This window comes from Rhamphochromis sp. 'chilingali', assembly GCF_963969265.1.
Source record: "Rhamphochromis sp. 'chilingali' genome assembly, chromosome: 17".
Taxonomy (NCBI): domain Eukaryota; kingdom Metazoa; phylum Chordata; class Actinopteri; order Cichliformes; family Cichlidae; genus Rhamphochromis; species Rhamphochromis sp. 'chilingali'.
In genome coordinates, this window is record NC_137944.1 from 4,055,771 (window position 1) to 4,068,393 (window position 12,623).

At 42.5% G+C, this 12,623-nt stretch overlaps 1 protein-coding gene across 4 annotated transcripts in view; it reads right to left on the reverse strand.

Annotated features, from left to right (window-relative positions):
• The window catches only part of gabbr1b (gamma-aminobutyric acid (GABA) B receptor, 1b), a 115,200-nt gene that overhangs the window by 65,107 nt on the left and 37,470 nt on the right, over positions 1–12,623 (reverse strand). For all 4 annotated transcript variants that reach the window (XM_080863578.1, XM_080863577.1, XM_080863576.1 and 1 more), the window contains 2 exons: positions 3,179–3,349; positions 1,592–1,693 (listed from right to left, as the gene is read on the reverse strand). In XM_080863578.1, the coding sequence (XP_080719704.1) occupies positions 1,592–1,693; positions 3,179–3,349 (273 nt within the window). The remainder of the gene's footprint in view (positions 1–1,591; positions 1,694–3,178; positions 3,350–12,623) is intronic.

Below are 12,623 nucleotides of genomic sequence, written 5' to 3' on the forward strand. Positions count from 1 at the left end.
CTTGTGATAGAGCATTCTAGCTGCTCTGCTTCTTTGTTCTATCGTTATATTATGCTCCAAATGTTTTGGAGCCTGAACTGTAGGTAGGTAAGTTCAGAACTACGATTCTTCTACTATGAAGCTGTGCTGTTTTAATAGCTGTAGTATGCAGGTTAGCATTATCTTACTGAAGTCATTTGGATGCGAGAACACAATGGTGTGAAAATTTGCAGTAACTGGCAATCTTTTATAGCGCTATGGAGGAATTTTGGCCGATTCATTTTGCAGAATTGTTGTAATTCGGCCACATTGGAGGGTTTTTCAAGCATGCACTGCCTTTTTAAGGTCATGCCACAGCATCTCGGTCGGACAGTGGTCAGGACATTGGGTAGGCCACTACAAAGTCATTACTTTGTTTTTTCTTAAGCCATTCAGAGGTAGACTTGCTGATGTTTTTTGGATCATTATCCTGCTGCAGGACCCAAGTGCGCTTCAGCTTGAGGTCATGAACAGATGACGGCAGAGCTGTGTGCTGTGTTAAGCCGAAGAAGGCAGCTGGAAAGCTGCACAAACTAAATCAATGCAAATAAACATTCACTTACCTTGCAATGCCATGTGCCATTTGTTACAGTAGTATTTTGAGTTTTTGACTACAAAATTTGCAGTTACTCATCAACATTGTCAACACTGAAACATTGTCACTGTATTGCTTTCCAAGGAGCTGGACAAATTTTGACCATCATTAATTGCATCGTAAGGGTATTTTCACAAATGCTGTGTTAAATCAAACTCTGGTCAGGCTCCCTCAGTGAAGTTCATTGGTGTGTGGATCAAAACAACCGTATTGAGACCCTTTGGAGGAGGTGGTCTCAGTAGAGTTCCAAACAAACTCCAGGGCACTTTATTTATGGTGTGAATGAGATCTGACCCTGATCTGAACCATGTGTATGTTACAAGTTTGGGCTAAAAAATGTCCCGTAGCCACGTGTGCTCTGTATTGTCAATGTAGGAACATACTATAGACGTGCAAAGGTTTGTACAGGCCACCCCAATGGGTGGCTGTAGCTCAGGAGGTAGAGCAGGTCATCTGCTGATTGGAAGGTTCGATCCCTGGCTTCCCCCAATCTGCATGCCAAATATCCTTGGGCAAGATACTAACCCAAAGTTGCTCTCTGAGTCCTCCGGGAGAGGTAGAAAAGTGCTATATAAGAATCAGTCCATTTACCATGAAATAAATGTAAATTCTTTGGCTTCTCCTGTAGTCCAGAACATAGCACCTTCTTACTGTATCTACTCATTATGTACAGGCCAAATCTACACACTTACAAACTCATCCAGTGATTTCAACCAGAAAAAACAAACAATAGGTGTGAAAACATCCCAAGGACACTACAATACAATTATGATCACACTTTTTACACCAGAGTTTCGTCCATTGGGAAGAACTTCCATCTGTTACTAACTCGACATTCTGAGCAGCAGGCTACCTCTGAAATTTCTGTCCTATTTTTGCCAAGTATCCAAACACTCTGGCAGTTAACTGGCCAGACAAGGCCTGACTGATCAGTGTCCAGCTGGCTGGTATGTGTAAGAATGATTGGGGAACTCGCACCTTGAGGTTTTTGACAGCCACAGCTGGGTCGGTTAGGAAGCTCTGACGAACACTGATTTCAATCCCTGCCTCCTTCACCCTCTCCTCCAGATCATCCAGAGTCTGTGACACACAAAAAGAGACAAGCACAATAATAAGCACACAGAAGAGGACTGAGCAACAGAAACAGCAACTAAAAAAGGAAAGAGAACGATAATGGAATAGTAGGCAGCAGGAAGAAATGCAAAGAACAGTTAACAGCAACTGAAATAAGTGCAAAGTAGTGAGGGGGAAGATGAACTGGTCATTCTGAAAAATGATGGTGAGTGGTGGAGGTGATGTTACTAACAATCAGATAAAACAGCACAGATAGAAGCCTGGAGAAAAATGAATCAGGAGAGACATAAAACCATATGTTGAGGATAAAAGATGGCAAATGGTGATGGAAATGAGAACAAAATCTTATACATATCACGAAGTGATACATATAATGTTGGAGAAATCAACAAGTACACTCATCTTCTCTTGTCCATATTTGTCTTGTCTCAAATAACATTTTATCTATTGATTTTTATTTTAAATTTGTTTTTATGAGCATAAATAGTCATAAACTGTAGTGCTTATAAAAACCACAAAGTCATCATTAGCCAGCAGGGTGATGACATGAGCAGCAGAATTTTCCTCAGGTTTTAATAAACACCATGGAAGGTCTCTGTACTTTGTTTTCACTCACAATTTGCTAAATGTTGTGGCCCAAAACTACTTGTGTAGATCAGATCATGGTTTGAGTTAAAAAGAACTCTTTCACAATCACATTGTCACGTCTTCGCTGGCAGATGTGTGGCGTGAGACAGGAAATGAGGGAATGAGACACATGAGACATGGAGACATGACTGACTGGGAGATGCACAAACATAGAGACAGGTGTGACTAGACATGAAACGTGTAACACATAGTAGCAGAAACCTAAAGACTAGAATTTAAGGATACACACATGGAGAACAATAAGGAGAACCAAAAACATGAATAACACTAAATCCAAAAATACAGATTAATCAATAAACATAAAACACTGGGTCACGGACCCAGTACCGTGACACACATGTTAGAAAGCAGCCTGGGGGACAAGTCCTTTCCACTTCACAGGACAGTATTGAAAAATACATGGTGCAACCATAAAATTTAGTTTCGAGTGAAATATTTTAGTGTCAAAGTGAGCTGTCGCAAAAAAACATGTTGTATTTTTAAAGTAAAATAAAAGCTTAAGATCATTATTCTTGTTTTAAATGGCAAAATATTTCACATTATTATAGTCTTATCCTTCAGTGAATTCAGAGTAATTTATTTTATAAAATGAGAGAAAGCTTTTCATGTTAAGTTTTCTGCCCTTGCAGTAATTGGATGTGTTAGTACACAGTTTGAGTGGAGCATATTATAAGACTATGCATCTAGTTCACAATTTTGCTTGTGTGCTAACAAAATCCTTAAATATACATTTAGCTAAACTTTGACTAGCGAGCTCCTATTTAAAGGTGGGGCCAGTGTAGTGTCTTCACCACACCCCTCATTGTACATGAGTTCACAGAATTATTGTAATATATGACTCACTGAGGTAAATACTTCTGTTGTTTGCTGGATAGTGGCAATCTTGGTCCATTTCCACTTCTGGAAGAGCTGTACCCGAGTGGGGTTGTGCAGTGTAGCAGATGGATGAGTACGGAAGAAAGTGGGGAAGCGCTGTCGGTTGGACAGAGCAGGAGAGCTGGAGCCATATGACAGCTAAGAGATGTAAAGACACAAAGAAATGCATTTAGTTTGATTATGAAACCCCCAAAGATCAGTTTGTGACGCTTATATAATTTTTTTTAATGTTCTCTCTATATATTAAAAGGAAACTACTGTAAAAACTAGAGACTATTAATTTCTTTTCAATTGGGCAAAATTACAAATTCACCAGGGGAATTATTTCCCCTACTGTATACCTTCTTTGTAATAAAGGAACCACTTTTAGGCCTCCTGATTACTCTTTGTGAGATTAATTTGGATACATGACAGCATAACAATGAATGTAGATGTGTCAAATGCTTGAAACATGGCAGTTAATTTTTCAAAACAATTGTGTCTTTTAGTGAACTCACTTATCATAATGATGACAGAAATGTCACCATATACAATCCGAATTAAGCTTGAAAAGAGATACATTACTACGTGCTGCTGTCATAGTTTTCACAGTAAAGACATGAACATGGTCAGAAGTCATCGCAATAAAAGAAAGGAGTGCATTTCTAAAGGGGGGTTTAAAGTCAGTTCACCATTTCTATTTAAATCATGTTGGAGACAAGAATTTAAATGAGTGCATTTAGGACTGTGAGCCTACTGACATCCTAGAAAATAAAGAGCAAAGAGAGGCTGCAGAGCAGTGGCGGAGCGGGGGGGTGGCTTACTGGGCTTAAGCCCGGGTTGTTTTTTCAGAAGCCCGGGGTCTTTTGGAGTGTAATTTTTTCATAGTTAGATGCCTGGCTGACAACTGTATAAAACAAAAACTACACACAATATTCGAAGCACATAGTGCACACTGTGGGAATTTACGACTGTGCGTAAATCCCCCCTAATATTGGTATGATCCGAGCTCAGACACTAAGCGACTGAGCGAGGGGGCGGGGCAGCTGCTGCCTGCGCGTGCGCTGTTGGAGAAGCGCAGCCAGGCAGACAGAGGAGAGCTGAAGTTTGAGCAGGTACCAAAGCAAATCATTCGTACTGTACCAATAATGTAAATATGACGGTGTATCACAAAAGATTGATATCAAACTGATCATTTGACCCATGTTAAGTTACTTGCTCTTCAAGTGAATCAACAAATGGCAACATGAAAAGCCGAACAACAACACTGCTGTTTTTTTAGAGAGTCTTAGCTTACATGTGTGTTTATTTCATATTTTCAGTTGTTACCCTCCACGGCTAAATAAATCGGTTTCAGTAATGCACTGATATACAAGAATGGACATAAGGAGCTTCTTTCAAAGAAAAAACTCAGGTAGATGTTATTTTATATATTGTACTTTGTATGTTGTTCAGTATATTCCTATGCAAAACAAAAATTTCAACACACAGCAGTATATTGACAGTTGAAACCAGATATTTACATACACTTTATGGAAAACACAAGAACATTTTTTTACTGCACAACATCAGTTTAGAGTAAACTTGTTTTGTTTTGGATAAATAAATATTGAAATATCTTTTGAATTAGTTAAATGTCAGAATAAAGAGAGACAGAGCTTTCTATTTTTTATCTCTTTCATCAAATTTAGGAGTACATATACACTAAGTTTATTGTTAATTAATAAGAAAACTCCAGACGATTCCATTCTGAGCTGAAGAAGCTTCTGATAGGTTAGTAGAGTCCATGTGAGTAAATTGGTGGCACAGCTGTGGATGCATATAAGGCAAAACACAGAGCCTGTTTCTTTGACATGGGAAAATCCAGAGATATCAACCAAAACACCTGGAAAAGAATTGTGGAGCTCCATAAGTGTGGCTCAGTTTGAATACAATTTGGTGCCATTTGCAATTAAGAAATACAGATAGTTTCTCTCTTTACTCTTAAAGTTAACAAATATGTTTTTATATTTATCAATCTAAAAAAATAAACATTTAGTCTGATTTGATGTTACAATTAAAAAAGTGTTTTTATCTGAAGAGTCTGTAAATATCTGGTTTCAACTGTATATTTGATGATGTTGGTGTTTGGCTTGATTGTCAGCACAAAGAGGGAGAGAGAGGAGCAGAGAGAGAGAGAGGAGAATGAGGACAGAACAGAGATGAAGAAGAGCAGGTGAGACACACATGTTAGTCAAATGGTTGTTTACCAAAAGTATCACCGTATCATAGGTCCTCATGTATCTCGTACCTAATGTTTCTTTTTAGGTTTGTTATTTTTCAAATTCTACATTTATTAAGTTATGCAGGCTTGTTTTCACAGCAAGGCTAAATAATTATATGAACCTTTCTGAATCTAAATAGTGGACTTCGGTAGAATTAAAAAATAAGTGTAGTGCAGGTTTTAGTGCTACTATCATCTAGTTCTGATTCTGGTTCTGTCTTGGTTAAGTCCTAAGTAGTCCTGATTTTGAACTGTTGTAGTCCTGTTTTAATTCCGAATCAGTTCTGGGTCTGGTTGAATTGGGGTTTAGCCCCGACTTTGTTCTTGCTGCTTAATTTAAAACCTATATGAAGTCCTGCTTTTTTGAACAAAACTCAAAACAGAGCCTATAACCCCCCGCCCCCATCCCACATGCATACTACCCTTTAGGGCTAAGCCCTGGGTGTATCAAATGTCTGCCTCCGCCTCTGCTGCAGAGATAAGCTAAAGAATTTATGAACCTCTAGTTCACAAAATGTGATATCTAAGATTTTCCTTTGAATACACATATTTTCAGGCAGTATATCACAAAGTGAACACTTCTTCCAGTTTTGGTGTAGGAAGTGGAGCAAAAGCTCTCGAGATGAAAATAGCAACGTGTATAAAAAATTAAGGAAACCGTCTGGAATTTTTAAAGATGTTTTTTTTTAATCAGTACACTTTACAACCAAATCTCCAAAAGCATGTGCTTTGCTCTCAGCTCAGACAGCCACATAGCTGTGTAGGTGATTTGTCTATTGGATGGCGTAAGACAAGTGTAAGATGACTCACTGTCATAATAACAATCATCATTTTCCAAAAACAATAAAAATAATAAACCTGTCATGGCCTGGGTCTAAGGACCCAGGGCTCATGTATCTTTTGTATATGTTTATTTTTCCGTATGTTGTGTTTTTGGTGGTTTTCGCTGCTTTTTTCCTCTTTCTTCCTGTGTGTGGTCATACGAGCTCCGGGATATTTTGGGTCGCTGAGAGGACTGCAACCCAGAAGTGTTCTCACACTGGAGGCTGCCACACCTGCCGCTTGTTAGCCTTCACCAGCTGCAGCTGATGGCCTCATCAAGAGAGTCCTATTTCAGAAGGTGGCAGAGCTCCAGTCAGTGTGGAATTATACTATGGCAAACCTGTAAAGTACCTCAGTTGATGAGTTTTTATGTGAACGATATCGCTACTGAGGGTTTCCTGCTAAGCTGTATGTGTTTTGTGTCACCAGGAGTCGGGAGCAAGAAGCGTCGTCATGAGGGGAAATCACGGAGCGGAATCGGGTTTTGGAGTTGTCACATTCTCACTGTTTATGGACACGTGCACTGTGTAGGATTCACAGAGGAATCGCCACGGGAGCCACAGTGCTGTATTTGTACATAGTTGTTTTTTCCACTCACTATAAATAAATCCACTGTCCTTCACTATAAGAGCGTTTGGGTCCAACTTTCCTCAACTCCACGGTCTGCCATCGCTGACCATGACATAATAATTCCGCTATAATGGGCCCAGCGGACTCAAATGTCGCCTCAGAGGAGAAGTTGCTCGCCCAGCTCTGGAGTTACTGCTAGAGCGTAACCCAGGCTGCAAATCAGCATCAGAGTCACATACTGGTAGTGTTTTTTTTGATACTTTTCTGTCATCCACTACCTTTTCTGTGAGCTTTTTGGACATTAAAAAACTAATTCAAATTGTAACCATGCTGAGGGCAAGCTCCAGCTTTGAGCTGTTTGGTTTGGGCAGTACGGGCAAGGAGGATGCAGCTGCCTCCCTGGGAGCCCTTGCTGCCTGTTTTTTTTCTTCATAGGCGGACAGTTTCCCTACCATTGCTTGCTGCTCACTTGTTGGACCCTCCACTGAAGGGAAGAAGGCTCCCTTGCCATTGCCAACCTACCCCATCTCCTCTCCCTCCTTGAACGTTTGTTGAGTCAGCAAACAAATGACCGGCAGTGCTAGTCACCACAGTGAGTAGACTGGACTCTGTCACAGAGGATAAAAATACAGATAATCAGGAGGGGACAGTTTCCATACATGCGGCCCCACCTTCTCGGAGGAGACGGTGCCCATGCCATCATCAAACCAAATCTCACCTCACTCCTGTGGCTTCAGAAGAATCAGCTGATTCTGGACCAGCAGTGCAAGGCGCCGCAGTGAGTAACTCAGACTCCACCATAGTTGTAACTCCATTTGCTATGAACAAGAAAATGAAGGATGTTTCTTCCCCGCTCACTAGCAATGCTAAGCCTGCTCAAAGTGGTGAGAGAGAGATTTTGGCTAACCTGTCCATCATGGGTTTCTCTGGGTCAGTGGGCCTGGAGACTATTAGTTCAGTGACTGTCAGCTCACTGTCAGTTCAATTTCAAGTTCAAATTTTATTCGCCACATGCAGTGGCAGGTTGCCCTGCAGTGGAATGAACCCGCCCCCGACCTTACACACACTACACAGACATCACATGGGGATACAAGTCAGAGAACGGTTGCATTACAGAAAAAAACACTAAAATGTACACTACAATGGGAAAGTACAAGAGGAAAAAAAGAGATCTCTACTCATGCTGGGCTATAGGAGGACAGCATGAGAACAAAAAACAAAAAAACTCCTCTGCACAGAAAGCACATAAATGTCCACAGTACAACATTATAGAGCACGTGACCAGCAACAGGGTTTGGTAGGGGGTGAGGAGTAATCCCAGGCAACACAGCAGCCATCCTTCCACTGCGCCGACTCTCCAGCGCGGGCCCAGACGGTTGCCAGGAGGTAACAAGCATCGAAGGCATTGGAAGGGGAGGGGGGATGTGTGAGTGCTTATCAGTGTAAGTGTATGTATGTGCGTGTCCATAGTTCAGCTGAGACAGTGTCCTTCGCTCTATCAGGTTAAGTAAACAGTCTACCAGCCAACCCAGGTGGCCTTGCACAGAGTGGGAAGAACAGTCAACACACAGTCGTTATCAGGGAGTTTTTGTTCGGCTCCAGCCTTCAGCCCACAGCTGGCGCCGAGGAAGTATCCGCATTATGATGTTGATGTTGTTGATTTTTCTTTTATGCGAGCAGCTCAGGAGAATTTCAAAGCTGTTCTTTAACACTCCGACACTGGTCTCTCAAACTCCCGTTGGAGAACCGCGAGCTTCCCCATGATGGTATCAAACTTCCGTTCCGTGGTGTTGTCATTCTTTTGCTCAGATAGCCGATTCTGAGAACTCACAACTGCAGTGAGCTGTTCTGCGATGTAATCCAACTTTCGCTCAAAGGTGTCATTTTGAGCAGGCCTCTCCTTGATGTAACCCAGTATACGCTTGGAGGTGTTATTCTGAGTCTTCACGGCAGTTGTAAGCGTCTCCAAGGTCTTAACTATGCTGCTTTCAATGAGCCCGTTCTTAGAAGTCGCGCCTCGTCCCATCGTTTCAATCCCAGCGGACAGCCTTGGGGGGGGTTTGAACAGCCGGTTCCGCTTTCTTAATTCTCCGATAAACCAGGGCCAAGCCAGCTCCGATCAGCAAGAACCCTGTTATCATGCTTCTGAATAGGTAGATATCTTCAGCGTCCTTGATGGACAGTCCCGCCAGGCACACGATCCTCCATTTATGCCACCCATCCATCGTGTATCTGTCAGGGAAAGTCCCTCCAGGGCACTCGAGCTCTCCCGAGCCCAGACTTCTCGTTGAGAAAAGGGTGTCAATAGCATTCAGAGACCAGTTGATCAAATCCATAATTCTTTTAGGTTTAGAGAACAGACTGTGAGAGAGTTTTCCAGGGAAAAGTAATACACACGAGACAAGACAAGGACACAAGAGGCTAAGCAGGGAAGATAAGGGGAAGGAGGAGGAGGAGAGGAGAAAAGTGCGACTGCCTTCGCCGAGAGCCAAACGAATTGGCCCTGTAGTTACTAATTGTGAAGCTGTTGTGAGTAACCGAGACATTTTGTCATTACCTGTTGAAACAGTGACTATTCATTCTGGGGAGGAGTGTTGTTCAGGGAGTGGTGGAAACTATTTTTCTTGTGCTCATTCTGAGCCTGGAGTGTTTAAACTAGAGCCCATTAATAACAATGCTGTGGATTTTCAGACTGTTTGTGTGGCTGTTAACCAGACTGCTTTAAAGTTAGTAACTCAGCCGGGGTTGATTCTGAGGCTGAACATGGTTCTGGAACTGCCCCTGGACCTCTGGAGAGTTTGCAACCAGAACTTCCCACACTTCCACCTTCGTCCTTGGCAGGGAGATCAAGTAAGCTGATTCAGCGGACTGTGGACAGTGTAGCTTTTTTAGTGGACTTTGAAATTGCACATGCTGAATTAGGGCACTCTTATTTAGGGAACTCTGAGTTGTGGCCAGAACACTCAGAGCCGCCAGCTCAGCATGAAACTCAGCAATTAGCTCAGTCAACTGCCCGGCCCGCAGCTTAGTCAGCCGCCCGGCCCGTAGCTCAGTCAGCCACTCAACCACCTGCTCAACTTCACCTACAAATGTCACTACAGTCAGAACCTCAGTTTCCTGTGTTGCCACGAGCTCAGTCTCTAGTGCAGTCTTCTGTTCCGTCATCAGTTCAGCTGTTAGCACAGCCTACTGTAGCTCAGTCAGCCGCCCGGCCTGTAGCTAAGCAGTTTGCAGTAACCACACCACCATCACTTCACCTGCCTATTGCTGCTGTATCACCGCCCAATCTACCACCAGTGGCTGCTACACTAACATCATCTCCACTGCCTGCAGCTGCCGTATCAACATCATCACCATCGGCTCGACCATCTGTAGCTGCGGCGCTGCTGGAGGGACCTGCTCTGCCCGAGCAGGAGGTCAGCGCGCCGGAGGGACCCGCTCAATCGGAGTTGGAGGTCAGCGCCCTGACTGGCCTGCACGTCCAGCACGGCCTGCACGTCCACGTCCAGCACAGCTTGCACGTCATAAACCACCTACTGTGCTTTGGCATTGCTCATTGGAGCTGTTATGTGGTCGGCCGCCGGAATTGCAACGTCACCTCCGCCAGGTCCACGGCTGCCTACCTGAACAGTTTCGATGCCACTGGATCCGTGGTCAGCCATCAGAGCTACTTCGAGGCTGTCATCAGACCCCTGGCCGCCCACCAGAGCTGCCATGTTGCCTCCACCAGGCCCGTGGTTGGCTGCCTGAACTGTTCTGCCACTGTTGCCGTCCATCGGTTCGGTCACCAGAATAGCTTTGTCGCCACCGCCTGGACTGTGGTTGGCTGTTATGTGGCCATCGCAGGGATTGCAATTGGGCCTACGGACTGGTTGAACTTTTGGACTGATTGAGGTTGTTTTTGTTTAGTTTGGGGAATGGTTATTGTACATGACTTTTCCTTGCAGTGGAAATGTTGACCATTTCTATATTAGATTGTTTCCTGGCATTTTTAGTATAACACATCTAAAATTACAAACTTTAAACAAGCATTTTGGCTTTGAGTGTTGAAATCATTTGTTGAATTTAATTAGATTTACTTTGAAAAGTAACATTCTTGCTAATGTTCTATTAAAGAAATAGTTGCCTCTTTGTTTTCATAAATGGTTATGACTGTTAGTGACTGTCTCTCAACCTAAGAGGACATGTTTTTCTGCAACTCCAAAAAAACTGAAGACAGCGACTGAATGCTGGTGCTGTAAAGGCCTGGCAGAGCCAGCATAGGGTGATATCCCTGTGTTCTGGACTTCACATTGGCAATGACTCAAATAAAATGCTCTTCTATTTATAAAAACAAAAGTCCTTATACTTAGAATCATGCTAGTTTTTGCAGTTACCTTTGAATCTCTGAAAATGGGGGACTATGTCTGTCATTTCTAACCTGTTACATGAATACTTAATGTTAAACTTCTAGAATCAAAGCTAAGAGAGGCAAAGTAAAAAAAATGTATAAAAACTTGCAGACCTACATAAGTGTACACACATGGAATCCTACTTTAATGTCTTAAGGCTTCACTGAAAAACCCTGAGTCTGTGTGTGCCAGTGTGTTTAGTCACCACCTGCCATACTTGACACCATAATTCACACCTTGTGTTATGGCCTGCAGGTTTTGTTTGGATTTCATAATTAAATTAAATTAAATTACATTTAAAAAAATGTATTCAGTTTAGGGTTAGAATTCCAATTTATCTCTCTGTTGTTGTTAGGCTACATTTTGATTCCTGTTAGTTTCCATGAGTATTTCCTAGTTTAGATGTTATGGAGTTTTTATTTTTTGTGTTTTTCTTGTACTTTGGAGTTTAGTGTTATTGTTTATTTGCTTAATGGTTTATTTGCCCTCAGTTTTGTTAGGTTTTGATCATTCAGTCCTTCACATTTTGAGTCTTTAGTTCCTGTTGTACTTTAGTTCTAGTCTGTGTTTATGACATTCACTTAGTCCCCACAATGTTTCCCTTTATCTCATCCTTAAGTGCCAGTCCCCTCTGTCAAGTTCAGTTTTAGTTGTATTTTATTTTGGTGGACAATTACCTATATTGTCCAGTAATTTTACTTCTGGGCCCCATAACTTGTCTAGATTTGGTTCAATTGTCTCTTGTTACCCTTTCTGGGGCTTGTACTTAGAAGAAGAATTTAATCTTATCCCGGTAACTTAAGAATTAAAATGACTTGCTACTATGAAGTTGGGTCACTTTTTACTGAGGAATATCAGTATGGTAACTTACTGCTCCAGAGCAGCCTCATGACTTCTTGGTGCAGTTGCCGAGGAGATCACTACCACAGACACATGTGTCGCACAACTATTCCCCAGTTGACCATGGGCACATCCTGACACCTCAGCCCCTCCAGCTGACCAGACTCCCCAGCATGGCACGTGGTATTATCAGCAGGAAGATAATAATCAGCTCAGACGAGAGGTTCAGACTTTGCTTGGTGATCTCTCTCTCTCTCCAGTCCTCAGCCCCTCAGTCGTCTTCAGCTCCCCAACCTTCAGCACTAGGCTCAAGTACCCAGGACCAGTCTCCTCATCCTGACCATGCCTCCAGGCCCTACCTACACACTGTACGTTCCTTTCACATACCAGAGGATGACTGTTACGTCCCCACATGAAAGCTAGGTGAAGAGGGTGGGGGACAGTAACAGTTTGATCCGGGTTGAAATGAAAAGGACGCTAGGCAGAGGTGTTTAACACAAAATAAATCTTTATTATAATCAATTAACCCAATAATCATATAAACAAT